The sequence below is a fragment of the Balaenoptera borealis genome (assembly GCF_965194805.1).
Source record: "Balaenoptera borealis genome assembly, chromosome: 7".
Lineage (NCBI taxonomy): Eukaryota > Metazoa > Chordata > Mammalia > Artiodactyla > Balaenopteridae > Balaenoptera > Balaenoptera borealis.
The window spans coordinates 96,782,684-96,800,865 of record NC_138864.1 but is presented as its reverse complement, the minus strand read 5'-3'; the positions used below and the strand labels follow the sequence as shown (position 1 = coordinate 96,800,865).

At 37.5% G+C, this 18,182-nt stretch overlaps 1 protein-coding gene across 2 annotated transcripts in view; it reads right to left on the bottom strand.

Annotated features, from left to right (window-relative positions):
• MET (MET proto-oncogene, receptor tyrosine kinase) overlaps positions 1 to 18,182 on the bottom strand; it is a 126,032-nt gene that overhangs the window by 21,110 nt on the left and 86,740 nt on the right. For both annotated transcript variants that reach the window (XM_082399977.1, XM_082399976.1), the window contains exons 9-15: positions 17,668 to 17,829; positions 16,803 to 16,902; positions 13,079 to 13,297; positions 5,682 to 5,828; positions 3,817 to 3,973; positions 3,478 to 3,618; positions 201 to 431 (exon numbers count right to left, since the gene is read on the bottom strand). In XM_082399977.1, coding sequence (XP_082256103.1) covers positions 201 to 431; positions 3,478 to 3,618; positions 3,817 to 3,973; positions 5,682 to 5,828; positions 13,079 to 13,297; positions 16,803 to 16,902; positions 17,668 to 17,829 — 1,157 coding nt within the window. The remainder of the gene's footprint in view (positions 1 to 200; positions 432 to 3,477; positions 3,619 to 3,816; positions 3,974 to 5,681; positions 5,829 to 13,078; positions 13,298 to 16,802; positions 16,903 to 17,667; positions 17,830 to 18,182) is intronic.

The window sequence follows — 18,182 nt, the reverse complement described above, 5'->3', positions numbered from 1 at the left end:
GGTTGTCTCCATGCACAGGGGCAAATCCCCATGGATGTGATTTGCAGGGCTGTATGTTTGCAGAACAGAAATCAAGTGCACTTGTTATCACTGCTCTGTCAGTTGCTTTCACCATTGTCTAATTCCTAATCTGCAAAGGCAGAAGATAAAATGCTTACTGGAAAATCGTGTTTAACAAAAACCTGAGTGGAAATACTTACCTCTTCCTATGACTTCATTGAAATGCACAATCAGGCTGCTTGGCCCAATCACTACATGCTGAACTGCCTGGACCAGCTCTGGATTTAGAGCACTGAGGTCAATGTGGACAGCATTTTGCAGTAATGGACTGGATATATCAGAGTCCCCACTAGTTAGGATGGGGGATAGGTCTGTCAGAGGATACTGCACTTGTCTGCATGACCCATTCTGAGATGAGTTAGGAAACTGGTCTGCAAGATAAAGCAAAATTATTAGAAACAATAGTGAAACCTCACTTAGTGGGGACTGCAACAGGGGCAGCAAATTGAATTAATAACAAAACCAAATTTTAAATTTAAATTTAAAGAATGATGGTTGTACCATTGAATGAGGGTAGGAAAAACCCTTACAAAGGAATTGGTTTAATAAAATGATAAATTGGGAAAAGATACAGGTATGCGTGTGTGTGTTTAAAAAAAAATTTATTGATTCTCTTGTAAGTATATTAAGCAGTAACTTTGAAAGCTTGTTTCCCTCTTCATTTCCTTAGACATTTCTCTTTTTATGTATAGCAAAAAGCCAAGCTTGAGGTTTGTTTTTTAATATACTATATTCTTAAGAATGCAAAGCAGCAAAAGTAGTCAAGCAACTGCCTGGCTCCCACAAAAATCCAACTCAACTATAAGAAAATGAAAAAAGATGCCTTTTGAGAGACTAGTGTTTATCAATGGAATGAATCAGTATTGCTCAAAACCTATGTGGATTCCTGGTCAATGAAAAATATGTAAAGTGAAATATTATATATCTGTATCTCTCTATATAAATACACACACATACACACAAACGACTAGAAATATGCAATGGCTAAAATTTCAGAACTGAAAGCTTTTCACGTTCGTGGTAAGTTCTCCATACTGTGGTGATGGCAGCAGATCTAGTGTTATCACTCTTTAGAGAAAGCAAATTAGAATTGGGTTAGTGTGCCATTCTCATTGCTTAGTTGAGGACACTTGGAAAGGGATCAGATCAGCATTCCTTGTAAGTTGATCTTTATAACCAAAACTGTAAGAGCCTCAAGCAAGGTTCCTTTTTTCTAGGTGAAACTTTTCCATTTCAGGGGTAGGGAATTATGGGGCTGAGAATACATTTCTTAATGCCAGATAAGGCAAAAAAGCCACCAGTTGCTTAGCCCTTTCCAGTGGGAATGCATACAGGTCAAGGAGAGGGCATGATACTGGCAGCAACTGACTTGAAGACAAACTAGGCTGGGTATTGAAATGTATTAGTATATGACACAGGGAGAGGGGAGAGGCTTATGAGGGGGTCCCCATTAGCACCAAAAGAAAATATTGTTTGTTTGCAAAGGAGCAGGAAAATCAGAACTTAAGAGAGGGTCATTAAAAAGAAAGTTGATGGTACCCTAACTATTCCTAAGCCCACTTAAACATGTTTAGTATCTGCCACATTGGACAGTTTGGTTAATGCATCAATTTGTCCAGAGCAGTAAATTTCAACAGTGGTTCCAGGAGAGCTTTGGGACCACCTGTAGTTATAGTAATCACCAGCTGGAAATGAGACAGATGCAACCTTAAAAGGATGTAGAACATCAGGGGAGTGCTTGAGATGTTGGATGGGTAAGGGAATGAAGGAGCCTAGCTGGGTGTCTGTTCCTTTAATTCCAGAGTCAGGGTTTCCAAACCTTTCCTAGGGGATGGAAATGCGGATGAACCTCTTTAAACTCAGTTCCTTTGCCTTCACTTCTCAAACCTTTGCACCTAGAGATCAGGGTTCTAAATTTTCAGAGGTGCAGAGATTAAGGGAAATCCTTGATGAGGCACAGGAAAAAATCCTCTGGCATAGAAATTGTACTGACCTTTGGGCTAAGTTCAAACACGCACACAAACCAATTTAAACCATCAGTGTGTGTTTCTGGTCTGACACACAGAGAATTCTAGGTCTGCATGAAAGACTGATAAGGGTGCTGTCCCCACCACACACAGAGAGAGAAGCTCTGTAGGTGCCTCTTTATTAGGTGCTGGCTGTGCATTTCCTCAGTCTTCTCTCTGGATAACTTTCTTTTGCCTATTTTATTTTTCCATGTCTCCAAGGAGTAGGTTCAATGTAGGAAAGAGAATGAAACTCAAGTTTCTTAGCAATGATGACAGAGGTCTGGTGAGTAATGAGGTTGAAGGAAGATTAAATATGCTTCTTTAAAAGAATTACTTGTGAATTTTAATGATCTCAAATTAGAGCCATTAAATGTGAATATAAAATAATAAACAGATCTAAATTTCAAAACTATAAACTGGATTTGATTTGTCCATGTTGTTAAGGGCTTGGATTCTTAAAAATAAAGGGAGTCATGTGGGAAAAGACAATATTAACAGTGTCTATAGAACATCCCTATAGAACTAACATAAACTTGAAAAAGTAAGAGGCAGTAAGTGTTGAAAAAGTTAAAATGTTAAGTGCCTCATTGCTCTTGTACTTGTTTTGATGAGCAACTTCTAAGTTTTGCAGTATCCTCAACTGTCTGTGACTCATTTTATTTATCCAGTGGTAAATATTCAACCAGGGAAATGCTTGTACTTGACTCACGTCCTGTAACTTCTAAAGATAATGGAGCAGATACAATACAGACATTTTGCTTTTACCAGGAGATTTTAAATAAAACAATGTGAAACGCTCTGGCTAATCTGACAATTATTAGGTCTAATGTTTTGCAAAACAGATGATGTTAACCCTCCCTTTTAAATAGCATAATTGAAGGTTTTTATTGGATAAGACTCAAAATATATTCAAGTCCTGGGATGCTGTGGGTAAAAGGCTGAGTACTAATAGTTCATTGAGAATCCTTCAAAGGAGGGCTAAAAGTATAATTCAAACGTTTGAGGATCAACAGGTAAAAAAATGTAGCTGTACCAACTTCTATTTTAATAAATATAAGTTTCCTATCTTAACTCTTCCTGGGTTGTTAAAGAGAGCTTCACAATTTCTTAGCATTGCACTCAGATGATAAACACCTTATCTTTGCTCAAATGATTTTAAAATGAACCTTTTTGTGAGAACAGAGTTTAAAGACTCTAAAAATCTCATATAATATGTAAATGAGTTCATTTTAAAATAAGAGCCGTGTAACTCTGTGTCAAATTAAATACTTCTTTGGCCAACAAAGAGGTGAATACTTCTTTTATATTTTTATAAAAATATAAAGGCAAAACCAAAAGTAAACAACAATGCCACAACCCACTGAGGTATAGGTATAGGTATTTCTCAGAACAATAAACTGAAGTATACCTTCTGGAAAAGTAGCTCTGTAGTCTACAGATTCATTTGAAACCATTTCTGTAGTTGGGCTTACACTTCGGGCACTTACAAGCCGATCCAAATGAGGAGTGTGTACCCTTGCATCATAGCGAACTAATTCACTGCCCAGATCTTAAAACAGAAAGAGAGAAAGAGCTCGTTAAAGACTTGGCTATCACGGGTCCCAGCAGACTCTGACCCAGTGACCAGAACTCATGGGTTTTATGGATTGCATAAGACCGCACACATGAATCTATGACAATTATAAACTGCAACAACTGTATTCTTAAGGCAACTCCTTTACAACAAACAATAACCAAAAAAATGCACCTTTAATTTGCTTTCTCTTTTTCAGCCACAGGAACAGCCCAAGTAATAATAAGAGTATTATTGATATTGAGACAACACCAACAATCAGTCCTGTGAAATTCTGATCTGGTTGAACTATCACTTTTCCAAGGACGGTTGAAGAAATTGCTTGCTTCCACTAAAAATGACAAATAAAAGTCAGAATTTAGCCATGATAGATACAAAATACACTACACAGTTGAATCACAGTCTCCCTGGGCTCAAAATACTACCTGGTTATTACCGTTCTAGAAGTGGCATAATTGCCTTCAGAGTATTTAAGGCATTCCTCAATCCTGGTTCAGTGTTCAAATAATTAGGGGCTACTAATCACTTAAGTACTTACATTATGCATAGCTGTTTGTACTTATAACTAGGTATTAGGGGGTAAAAAGATAAAAATCAGTCTCTGACTTTGAGGAACTGAAGTATGAAAGGGAGACAAACACAAAAATAAATGATTATAGTACACTATGATATGTACTGTAGAAGTATGAACATATAGTAAGAAAAAGAGACAACAGGACATTAATTCTGTCCTGGAGGGTAGGGTAGAGGGCACAGGAGACTCCCCATAAGTAGTAATCATATTATTATTATGATGGGATAATAAAGTCTCAGAATATTTTTATTTCAGTTTTGATACATAGAAGAAGTCTTTGACGTTCCTTCCAGCTCTGACATGGTATGATTTTTAGGATTTCTGGTCCTTTTAATTCCAAACTCTGATCTCATGATTCAGCCTTCTTTGATTTTTAAATTTTTTCATACATTCCCATTTCATAACTTTTTGGAAAACTTCAGGAACCCTTTAAAAATCACACATTCTTGGATAAACAAAATGTGGTATATCTATACAGTGGAATATTATTCAGCCTTAAAAAGGAATGAAGATCTGACACATGCTACAACATGGATCAACCTTGAAAACTTGCTAAGTAGAATAAGCCCAGACACAAAAGGACAAATATTATATGATTTCACTTACATGAAATGTCTAGAGTAGGCAAATTCATAAAGACAGAAAGTAGATTAGAGGTTACCAGGGGCTGGGGAAGAGGAGGGATTGTGACAGTACTATTGAATGGTTCCAGAGATTCTGTTTAGGGTGATGAAAAAGTTTTGGAATTCGATAGTGGTGACGGTTGCACAACACTGTGAATGTAATTAATGCCACTGAATTGTACACTAAAAAATGATTAAAATGGCAAATTTTATATGTATTTTACCATAATTAAAAAAATTAATAATGTAATATACCTAAAACCATTGAACTGTATACTTTAAATGTATAAACTGTACGGTATGTGAATTAATCTCAATAAAGCTGTTAAAAAAAAAGAATGAAAAAAAAATCACTCACTCTGGTTCCCAGTTATCTGATTTAGCTGTTTACATGAAAGAAGTTACTGTAAAATAGTTTAATTCTTATTTTACTTCATCCAGTGCATACATATTCTTTTACTTATGGGTCTCTGCATTTGAGATCACTGTAGCGGGCAGTAGTGTGTTGGCTCTGGCCTCCTGGAATGGTGAGAGGTGGGGAAAGGGCCCTATTGAATGTGTCCTTATCCCTCCTGAGAATTACAGAAAATTTCGGCAAGAACATGGCATGATGGAGAGGAGCGTGGCCAGCAAGGACTTTTGAGATCCACCCTTTGAAGCTTGGGAAGGAGACAGTGCAACAAAAACCTCACTATTTCTAAAATAACAACTAAGAACCAAGGCTGAGCTGATGAGCTAAAGCCAACAGACAAATGAGCTTTAATGATTTATTTCAAGCCTGCAAGTGACATAATTACGCTGGCATCTTTATTTACATCATGAGAGGAAAGCAGGAATCCCACCTCTATGTTTAGTTCGCTGTTCAATTTCAGCAGGTCATTGGGGACCGTACATAAAACGGCTTCAGAATGTGAGTGTATATTCTCACAGCTCTTATTTCCAACTTTTAACACTTCACCTTTAACTGCTTCAGGGTCAATATCGTTTCCCTGGAAGAAAAAAAGAAAAAGGAGCTTGTTAACACTTCACAGTTTTGCAGGAATGCAAACAATTGTGAAGGAATATAAATATACTGCAAACACAGGCCATGTTGTTTACCAAGGCACATGATTTTCTGACACTCATTTTGATGGGGATTTGGATGGTTGAAAGACAGCATGACCATTTCAGGGTACTAATTAGTCAGGAATCATAGCATCCAGCTTTTCCATCAAATTGTATTTTAGAGAAAAGGATAGAGATTCTTGGTTCACACCCTTATGTCCAATGATGTCTTATTCATAATCGCCTTATTAATGTTTTCAGGGGGTATTAATGGTTGGCAAAAGGGAAACAATTTGGAGATTCAGTTGTCGAGCTGCCTAATGCAGGGATACTCAGCTTTGGCTTTAGTTTTAGAATCACACTGAGGACTTTATATAAAATACTGATGCCTGGGTCTCATCTCCAAAGATTTTGATGTAATGGATCTATGTCAATGTATTTCTTTTGTATTTGAGTTGGGCAGTTTCTTTTCATCCTTCTTGCATAGTTGAATCCTATACAAAAATGAATCCATTTTAAAAGAAATTCCTATAAGATTCCGTGTGACCCTCATTATGATTTGAGAGCATGATTACATTATTTTGAACAATTATATAGTTACATGAGGGCTTTAAAAACACTGTTCAATTTGACATATTTAGTTAATTGAAGTCACCATTAGGCATTCAAAATATCACTGTTTTGTTGAAGAAACCAATAATTAGCCTTGGGAAAGAAGTGGTACAATTTCTCATATGAAGACTTAATGAGTATGGCTATTTATTTATTTATTATTTAAAAAATTTATTTAGTTTATTTTTATTATTTATTTTTTGGCTGCGTTGGGTCTTCGTTGCTGCACGTGGGCTTTCTCTAGTTGCGGCGAGTGGGGCTACTCTTTGTTGCGGTGCGCGGGCTTCTCACTGCGGTGGCTTCTCTTGTTGCAGAGCACGGGCTCTAGGCGAACGGTCTTCAGTAGTTGTGGCTCGCGGCTTCTAGAGTGCAGGCTCCGTACTTGTGGCACACGGGCTTAGTTGCTCCACGGCATGTGGGATCTTCTCGGATCAGGGCTTGAACCTGCGTCCCCTGCATTGACAGGCGGATTCTTAGCCACTGCACCACCAGGGAAGTCCGAGTATGGATATTTATTAAAAAGTTATTATTTTGAGGAGAGAGAGATAGCAAAACATATTAGCATTTTTCTTAGGGACAAAGAGCAGCCAGTAACAACTACAGTACTGCTACTTTGTTTCCCACTTTGTTTTACATGACCTTTAATACCTGGCAAACTAGTTTTACATACATTGTCTCATATGGATCTCGATAGATTGCTAGGTCAAATATTATTCTCGGAAAAGAAGTTGGAAGACAATATTTCTTTCTAACATGAATTTGGAGTTAAAAAAAATGGATATAGACAAACTCTATCCTTACGATATTTCTAGAGGCAGTATGTGTACTCCATTGAACCAGGTCAGCCCCACAGGGCAAGTCAACGTAGAAGCACATAAATCTAATAAGTCACCTTGGAGCTTCAAATGACAACTTGTTGGTTAGGACTGAGGAGGGCTGAGGCACTGGCTCACATACTGGAGGAAATTCAAGGAATGACAAAGGAAAGAGATTAAAGAGCTGGAGGGCTTGATTTATGAGGGAATGACTAAAATGTGTCTTGCTTGCTTAGATAATGATGAAGGCTGGGGGAAGGGATGAACATACTGCATTTACATTTCCAATACTCCTTCTTTTAGGCTCAGGGTTGCCTAGGATGTTGCATAAAAGCTTCTCTAAAACAAAAACAGGTCACAAAGCTGAACAACGAAACCGCTTTTCATTTGTGCCTACTAAGAAACACATAATAATTAGTGACTTACATAAGAAATTAATATCAGCTTTATATGTATAGTGATTATTTTATTTTATTTTTTAAAAATTTATTTATTTTATTTATTTTTGGCTGCGTCGGGTCTTCTTTGCTGTGTGAGGGCTTTCTCTAGTTGCAGCGAGCGGCGGCTACTCTTCGTTGCGGTGCGTGTGCTTCTCATTGCAGTGGCTCCTCTTGTTGTGGAGCACGGGCTCTAGGCACGCGGGCTTCGGTAGTTGTGGCACACAGGCTTTATTGCTCCGCGGGATCTTCCCGGTCCAGGGCTCGAACCCGTGTCCCCTGCCTTGGCAGGCGGATTCTTAACCACTGCGCCACCAGGGAAGCCCTGTATAGTGATTATTTTAAAAGTTTACAATCCAAGATATCAAAAAACTGATACTGGAAGCCCACTACTATATAACAGAGGGGACCGAATCAGGAAAAAAAAAGGTATAGGCTGGTTTTCGTCATTTAAAATAAACATAGCTTTATCGAGCTGTGGAAAAAAATGTTTATGTTTAGAAATTTTATTATTTACTTTTTATTATTTAATATTAGCTATTATTAAATAGTAGAACATATTTACAAAATTGGATTAGTTCTTCAGTCATTAAAACAGTAATACATAGGTTTTTAAATAAAGCAAAATAAAAGGAGCTTTCTGGCCTTTAATCCCTTACACCCATAGAGCAATTTAGAGTTATAATTATCTCATTTTATCCTGCAAAGACACTTCCCTGAGGTAGGTATTATGGTCATTCCTGCTTTACACATTGAGAACTAAGGTTCAAGAAGGGACTTGGTCATGAAGCAAATCAATTCCATTTAATACAAATCTACTTACCATCTACTACTGTGTGTTAGACAAAACTCTGGAATATAAAGATGAGTAAGAGTTTCTTCCTCTCACTGTAATGTTTAAATGAATATATTTCTAAAGTGAAAAACTGTTACTCCTCTGTCATATCAGGATGTCCCTTATCCCTTTCCACTGAACTCTGGCCAGGTATGACGTTTCTATCTAGGACTCAGGCCTGGGAACCCATGTCTGAGCTGGTTACAGAGCAGAGCAGATAGGAGTGGAAGTGGGTAGGATTTGAAAAATAGCATCATAACAGGCAGGGTCTTGCAAGTTTTCATGCCTCCAGGGGGCCACAATGTTGACTCTGGGAAAGTCGGTTAAGGCCATGGAGGGGATGGTAGCAGGACTCAGCCAGGCCACAGTCCAGGGAGGCTGGCAATAGAAAATCAGTGAGGTGGGGTGGTGGTGGAGGGACAGTTACATTTTATCCAGAGGATATGAGCCCCCTCAGCTTGGGAACTAGGCCAAAGAACCAGCACAGAAAGCTTCAAAACTAAGTCCACAGGACATTAACAGGTATTTGGGGAAAAAAGTTCCCAGGTCTTTTGAGAAAAGCTGGATGAACCAAAATTAAACCGGTTTCTTCATTGGCTACTTGGGGCACTGGGATACCACACGTGCTCTCTATGTGCCCTGGAATATGGGTTTTTTCCCCCACAGAATGCATATTAAAGTGTGTAGCACAGGGAAATACAGTTGACCCCTGAATAACGTGGGGGGTTAGGGGCACTGACACCCGTGCAGTTGAAAATCCACGTATAACTTCACAGTCAGCCCTCTGTATCTGAGGTTCTGTAACCACAGATTCAACCAACCATGGATCACATAGGACTATAGTATGTATTTATTGAAAAAAATCCGTGTATAGTGGACCTGCGCAGTTCAAACCTGTGTTGTTCAAGGGTCAACTGTACTAGTTTATGAGCACCATCAATAAGAATAGGTCTTGACATTGGGCCAAATGATCTCTAAGAAAAGAGCCCTTCATTTCTACCCTGTCTACAGACAGAACTGGCCTCACGGTGGTTGTGAATGGGTTTGGGCCTATAATTGCAGGTATATTAGTCAGAAGTGGGAGGAAGACAAAACTCTAGCTGGCTCTGGGAAGCAGGTAGACTGAGTTAGCTCAGAACTACTCTCCCTTCTAGATCCTTCTGATGCCCAGACACTGACACAGGCCTCTAACTGAGCTCTCAACCTTTGATCTTATGCTCCTAGTATCGTAGCCTGAGTCCCTGTTCCCTGACTTAGATGATCTTCCTGCTGCTTTTCCTGTTTTAGTCAACTTCTCCAAACTGGACTTCTGAAGCATCTCTATTACCATGTATATCTATATGCTCCAGAATAAGATGAAGCCCCAGGGCAGTGTCAGGCAGTCCTAGTTCCAGCATTAAATACTGTGCTTCTCTAGTTTCCATAAAATATGATCATGAACAAAAAGTCATATAAGATAATTAGGAAAAAATTCAGGGTTTCTTTCAACAGAATTGACTTTTAGATATTTTTAAAGAGTTTAGAGCTATTTCACTTAAAGGATTGTATAGCTATCCATGTACTGTATGATAGAAAATTTCTCTATTATGAAAGGTATTTTGGTATACATGAAATGAAAGTTAATATGAAAGCCTTTGTAATGTAGTGGAAAGAAGACCAAATTTAGAATCAAGAAATTTGAGTGTGAGCCCTGGTTATGCTGTTTGCTCCCTAGATGACCCAAAACAAATTACCTAATCTTTCTAAACCTCTGTTTACTTATCTATAAATGGGGATAATCATCACTGACCTCCCAACCTCACAAGTCCACATGAGTCTCAAATGAAACAACATATGTCAAAGTACCGTGTTAACTAAAATTCCACACAAATGTGAGCTGTTGTTGACATGAACACCGTACCTTAATGTGTACTCCTAAAGAGATGTCTACTTCTTTTTTTTTTCCATAAATTTGTTTGTTTATTTTTTGTTTTTGGCGGCATTGGGTCTTCGTTGCTGTGCACAGGCTTTTCTCTAGTTGCGGTGAGAGAGGGCTACTCTTCGTTGTGGTGCGTGGGCTTCTCTTGTTGTGGAGCATGGGCTCTAGGCGCAGGGGCTTCAGTAGTTGTGGCTCGCGGGCTCTAGAGCGCAGCCTCAGTAGTTGTGGTGCACAGGCTTAACTGCTCCGTGGAATGTGGGATCTTCCCGGACCAGGGCTCGAACTCGTGTCCTATGCATTGGCAGGCGGATTCTTAACCACTGCGCCACCAGGGAAGTCCTGAGATGTCTACTTCTGATGACCACTGTCCACAGCTGGTGCCTAAGCCTTGGATATAAACTACCTCCCACATTAATGGGGTTTCTGATTAGTCCTGAGGAATGACTGATCCCTGATCTCTATTATGTTCTCTTGATCCAAACTTGGCTGACCCTCTTGGCCATGGTGTAATCATTACACCAACTATTGACTAAGCCAATTCTCACAACTAAGGCTGGAAACTATCACAGTCTCTTTTTAGCCAAGGAATTCTTGTATGCATGTCTGCTTGAAGAGCACGAACTCTTCCTGGCAACAAGAAGCAACTCTCACTCTAAACACAATTCTCTCCATAGTGCTTTCACTGATGGAACACAAACATAGTTCACATTCATGTTTTGAACGGTAATTGAACAAGCACAACATGAAATAAAATGGCACCCCTTTCTTTTGATAAAAAACAGTTCACTGCTTGTCCAGAAGAGGCTTTTTCTTTTCTCTTGCTTTATGTTTCTTTGTTTCTGCCCTCAGAGAGGCAGAGGTTTTAATGTGATCAACTTTAGAATTTGATAAAGGGTTAAATCGCTGTCACACAAAGATTCTCTTATACTAGATTTCCTCTTACACATACGTAAAATGGAATATGGGAGAAGACTGAGTCATGACACCAAAATAGTCCCCCAAAACTGTTCCTTTTTTCCCCAGATTGCCACTCTGTGACATGGCAGGTGCTAGACCCTTATTAGAGAAAAGAGTCATTCCGTATATAGGCAAGAAAAGAAAGTCTCTTGTGTCTGTTTCCAGAGGCCTCTTGGGCCAGGTTGGGAACAGTATTGAAAGGCTGAGGATGATGTCAAATCATACTTTTCTTGGTCCAACAATTTTGTAGGACATTGAATAATGGGTATGTAATTTACAGAAAAAGGAGTTTTCTCCTCCATATAAGACTGCTTGAAAGGGTAGATAAAGAACCATTCTTCTCTAATCCTTCCATCATAAATACAGGAACAGAAAAAGAGAGTTTATCTGGGTGTAAAAATATTTGCAAATAAACCTTTGTTTTCATCAAGAAAAACCAAATGGTATCTTTCAAATGGCAAACACAGTAATTGTTGAAAGCAAAAGGTCACACTAGATTAATTTTATTGAAAAAAAAAAAGAAGTGATAAAAGCTCTTTCTCCCTTTCTAAAACTAATTAAAGAAGCAGATGAAAGAACTCTGCTATGGTAAACATGCTGTTCGTTGAAGCAGGCTTCCATTTAATTTCATGCTGGGCTTGCTTAATTATTGCACAAAACATAATTGCGAGGTTAGTAAACTTGTATGAGTATGAACGTGTGCATGGGTTTGGCTGTAGATAAAATCTTGTTGAAAAAGCAGAAAAATTTTAGTAGAAACATATTCTTACTTAGATGGGGATGATCTTTGGGAATTTATATTACATCAAAACAAGGACTATCATATTACTTTGCGTTTGTTCATATTTGCATTCAGGCTATCTTTCAGGGGGAAAATTCTGCATGCCTAAAACATCATGTTGAAGGATAAATATTTTGTTGTTTCTAGAGACTGGGGCTACAGATAATTAAAGTTTTGATCATTTTGCCTCTTTTATTACTATCTGAAGTAAAAGTGACTGAAGCAACATAAAAGAGTTGTATTCTAGTCTTTGTTCTGCCACGATTTGATCACTAGTCAAACCACTTAACCTCTCTTGGTTTTAGTATTCTTTGTTTGCAACAGGCTGGGTTAGAAAAGATGATTTGTTATTGTCCAATCAAATTATATTTAGAGGCTAATATATTTCTGAGGTAGAGGAAATCCAGCTCCATTTATAAATCAGCTTAGAGATAACCACACCCAGATACAAAATTCCAAATTAGAAGGAAGTACAGAACTACAATTGATGTGCTTACTTTCATGACTCTTACCTTTTATCTTATAATGAGCACATTTAGGTGTCCAGGGAAATATATAACATTGGCAGAATAATACATCATAGGCAACTTTAATGGATTTGTGTCTCACATTTACTTTTTAATATATACACAAGAAAGGGTTTTAAAATGCTTCATTAAAAAGCAGTTCATGATTATACATACCTTTTAGTCTTATGTCAAAAAGATTTGTTTCTCAGAGCTTAGATATTTGCCGATGTGGTAGAAGATAATGACCAAGTACAACAATTTTATTCACATAGCTATGAAGTCAATTAGGTGCAAGTTGATGATTTAAGAGATGATTTTAAGCATTTCTTACCTTGATTTCCAGTACATTTTCATTGCCTATTGAGATCATCACTGGCTTTTCAAAAGGCTTAAACACGGGATTATGTACATAAATGAGATCAAAGTATTTGGAATGGATCCCATCTAACATGAAAAAGGCTTTGGTTTTCAGGGGGAGTTGTAGGTTCAGCTGTTGTAGTGAAGGAGTTGTACAGCAGATTATCTCCGAATTAGAGCGATGCTGACATGCCTATAGTAAGACACAATTATCCACTGTAAACAGAACATAGCTTGACAACATCAATAGCAACTTTCACATTTCACTGTTTCAGACAATCAATTGAAAATGTACAATTTTGAAAAATATCTCCATTTAACTTCCTAATGTTGAAGAACACATTTCTGGAAACATGACAGATGTGATTCTCTAAACAACACGGTCTTTTTTTTTTTTTTTAACATCTTTATTGGAGTATAATTGCTCTACAATGGTGAGTTAGTTTCTGCTTTATAACAAAGTGAATCAGCTATATGTATACATATATCCCTATATTCCCTCCCTTTTGAGCCTCCCTCCCACCCCCCTATCCCACCCCTCTAGGTGATCACAAAGCATCAAGCTGATCTCTCTGTGCTATGCAGCAGCTTCCCACAAGCTATCTATTTTACATTTGGTAGTGTATACAGGTCATCTTATGAGTGTGTTTTAAGCTATCAATTACTGAGTGCCAGGTCCTGTGCAAAATACTTTAGTACAAGGTTGGTCTCATTTAATTCTCACAATAATCCTATGAGGTAGGTGCTACGATTACACACATAATTACAGATGAAGAAACTGAGCTTTTCGAGCTGATGTCATCAGACCAGGTCACACAGCTCTGAGTGGCAAAGTAGGGAACATAAATCCTACGCCACTGACCCTAAAATTCACATAACTCCCACACTGGACGGCTTCTTGCTCACTTTGTATTCTCTACTGATAAATCTTTTCCTATGCTCTCTATTTTACAAAGGCTCTGTTATTATTATTTCATGCCCTTCCATCTCTCATTTCAAATCTTCCCCTTTGTAATTCTGATTTATAGAAGTTTGGAAAATGTGGTTTCCTTTTGATTGTGCTTAGACTAAACCACCAACACAAAGTGGCACGTTTAAGGTTAAATGGTTGCATTTTTTCCTCCAAGGAAAAGACAAACAAGCAACAACATCCCTCAGATTTCCTTTTCTTTGACAAGTAGAGTTGGAGATAAAACAATTACTTATGCCCACAATAGAAAAAGGACTCAGGATATACATAAAAAGCACAAACAAAATTGGATATTTGATATTTTCTTTTAAAAATAATTAAAAAAATTATCCTACATTAAAAAATGTGTGCTATAAGCAGATAAAGAAAACTGATACATAGATATAATATGAATAAAATATTACTTAGTTTTGTATCAAATCCATATTATAATGCTAAAAGCTATTTATTCTATCATCTTGAAATAAAGGAAATGAACAATTTTACTGCTATTACAGTAATTCTCTACATAACAAGAAATTTGAAAATTATACAATAAACTGCTGGCTTCTGGGACATAATGCATATTAACAAATTAATATGCATTTTGTTAAGAAGGTGATTAGTATTTTTATTTTAAAATATTTGGGTTCGTTAGGCTTAAAAATTATTGTGGCTGGATTGGTATATCTAAGTCAAACCTGACCAAGAGTTTTTCTCTGCTAAATAATGAATGCGTTCAATTCATCATGGTCAGCTTCAAATTCTATAAGAAGCAGGGAACATGGAAGGAACACACGTCTCTTTAAGAGGTTTTTCGCAAACAATAGTCAAATAGACCCACTGAATTTTTCACTCCTGTCCAATTTGAATGCATTGTTCTATTGTACTAATATGTTTGTGGCTAAAATAAGAGAAGTTTACATTTCCAGATATGTAAACAGATAAGATTTAAATCTTCTACCATTGTTTGAATCTTCCTTGGCACATCTAGGAGATTTTAATAACTATCTGATTACAAATGAATGAATGATGCCACATGTCATCATAATGCTGGTGAGGGAGAAGGAAGAAAACTTAGCCATTATTTCAATAACGCAGTCTTGGTGTGAATTAGATAAACTAATAATTTCTCAGATTTCTACTTTAAAAAGTCACATGCCAACACCAAAGAGGGTTACTGTTATTTTTATAGGTTAATGAAAAATTGCTATGCCTGGCTGTGGAGAACCGATGTCCTTTAAATTAATAGCGGCGGTATTCTAACTTTGTTTGTGGCCATGTGCGGGGATTGGTTTCAAAGCTCTCTACTTCATACGGTGACTCCCTGGAGTACAATCTCTCAGGAATATTATAAAAATCTAATAATACTCTTTAGAGGTGATGCAATGTGGCTGACTGAGAAGGTCAAGAAAAATTTCATTTGAGATGACCTTATTGTTTGGTGATTTGGCTTGACATTTTTAGCCCCAAATTGGTTTTTGTAATTAAAGCACACTGTGGCCTTAGCCTTCACAAAATATTGGATGGGAATCTAAAAGGAAGTGCTGTAATTCAATCTATTGCCTCCCCAGTCAAGCCCCTGCTTGAGAGGGGGCACTTAGAACTTTCATTCTAAGTTGCATGTACAAGTCCAACTAGATTATGGATATTTTATATCAAAGAAAAACAACAAAAATATGAAATCTTTGTAAATAACTCCAAACTTCCTAAGGTCTGAAGTAAAACTACCATTTTAATGTGATGCCTCAAAATTGTTAGAGCACAAAATAGGTCGATCACTTTTAAGGAGGAATTCAGTTAAATTCTGATTGACCTTGCAAATAAAATAAAAAAGGTGGAGAAATACCAAACAACATACACAATCTAGGGCATAAATATTCTAATGCTCTTTCTCATTATTTGATAACATGCTAACCAAGGCACAAGAGGAATGGTAAGAAGCAGGGATGTGTAAGAAAACACTGTACCACTTAGGAAGACAAGGATGCTGTGGCAAGATTAGAGGCTTTACCCAAGGGTTTTATTAGAGCAAAAGGGTTGATGTTCTACGGGGTATTAAAAAAGGGGGGATAGGGAAATGCTATGGCCTGAATGATTGCATCCTCCCCAAATTCATATGTTGGAAGCCTAATCCCCAGTGTGATGGTATTTGGAGATGGGGCCTTTGGGAGGTAAGTAGGTCATGAGAGTGAAGTTCTCATGATGGGAGTTAGTGCTGTCATAAGAAGAGACACAAGAGATCTTGCTGCCTCTTTCTTTCACCTCCATGTGGGGATACAATGAGAAGATAATCATCTGCAAACCAGGAAGCAGGCCCTCCCCAGACAGCCAGATCTGCTGGCACCCTGGTCTCGGACTTACCAGCCTTCAGAACTGTGAGAAATAAATGTTTTTTGTGTAAGCCACCCAGTCTATGGTATTTTTGTTATAGCAGCCTGAACTGACTAAGACAGGGAATGATGTGGTTTGCCCTTGTACTGACTGTCTTTAAAAAACACTGCCTCAAGTTGATAATCATTATCTGTGTCTAAATATTACGTGTGTGTGTGTGTGTGTGTGTTTTATAATGTTAGCCTGAGACTAGATAATTTTAGTTGGTGAATAGAAAATACTATTTGACCTATGCTGCAAGGAAGATTACTAGCAAACATTAAAGGCAAAACTGAAATGTCTCTGCTACCCTGAAAGCTGGTGGTAGAAGCAGAGATGCTGAGCTCTAAGCACAACTATCACTCAGAGGACTTACCACTGTAAAGTTCCTTCCCGCTTCGTGCACATTTATTACCATCCTCAGGATACTAACTGAATTCAGGTTTTTTCCAACACCTGTTATTGTGCTCCCACCACTGGCAAAATAAAATAGAAAAACAGCAATATTGAGAGGTTCTTTCTCTATCAAGTATTTTAAGAGAGAAATTAAATTAAATCACATGTAGTGACTCCAAGTTATAGCCACAGCCAAAGTCAAATCAAAGTTCAGTGGTAGTTTTTCTTTGGCCATAACTTATTTAACTTGAAAGCGTTTTAAAAATTCATATTTCATAAGCTGAAGAAATGCATTTGTCTTTTTATTCACAAAATATGCAAAAGAAATATTTTTTCCTGTCTGAAAAAAATACAAAGGAAAAACGAACTTAACTGTTGCTGCTAGACTGATAGAATTAACAGAAACAAGGCAGACTGAATTGGGTTCAATGAGATATTGATTCAGAGGGAGTCTGATATAGGGAAAAGCTGTGTGTAAAGTAGGCAGGGCAAAAACACACTGAAGAATGAAGAGAAAAAGGTGATTCCACTTTTAGGCACTAAGGTTAGTATAGAATTAAAATGTACATAATATAAGTGCATAAATATCAATACTATGATGTCCAGTTAAACTGTTTTAATGAAATCTATTTAGAATAGGATAAAATGGCATGAACTAGCACTGATAAAGTCAAATTGCACTCAGAGCCTGAATGTAGTTTTCACTCCTGAATTGGAAAGGTAGCCTTCAAAAAAAATGCAACAGTATCAAATCCAGAGATAAAACTGTCTTCCTTTCGACTATTCGACAGCCAGTCATCCTCACGTTCATTATTTTCTTATACCCATCAGAAGCTTCTACTTACCTAACGAAAGATTTGGTGGGATGTATTTCATAGACAATGGGGTCTTCCCGGTAAATGAAGCTGTTCATCTCTCGGTTGGCTAAGTCAATTTTCAATTTAATAGGAAACTCAGTTGGAGTGCTTTGGGCTGGGGTATAACATTCGAGAATACTATCTGAAACACTGAACAAAAAAATTAAGAAAATGGACCTTTGCTATTAGAGACACATATATATTAGAATTATATACATAAATCAAAAGGGTATCAGTCAGTGGCTCCTAAATGGGAATTTCCTGATGTGGTCTAGAAAAAAACTCTTTCTAATCTAGAAATTGTAGTCAATTTACAATTGACTGGATCCCAAACTTAGGCCATCCTTGACTTAGAAATATTTGGGATTTTAAGCAATTTTAAAGTATCCTTTTGGCACTTGATTAAACTGAGCTCTCCCAAATCTAAGAAGCAGAAACGTAACTTCCTAACCCACTCTCCCTCATGCTTCTCACCTCTCCAAAGTGATTTGATCTAATTGTAA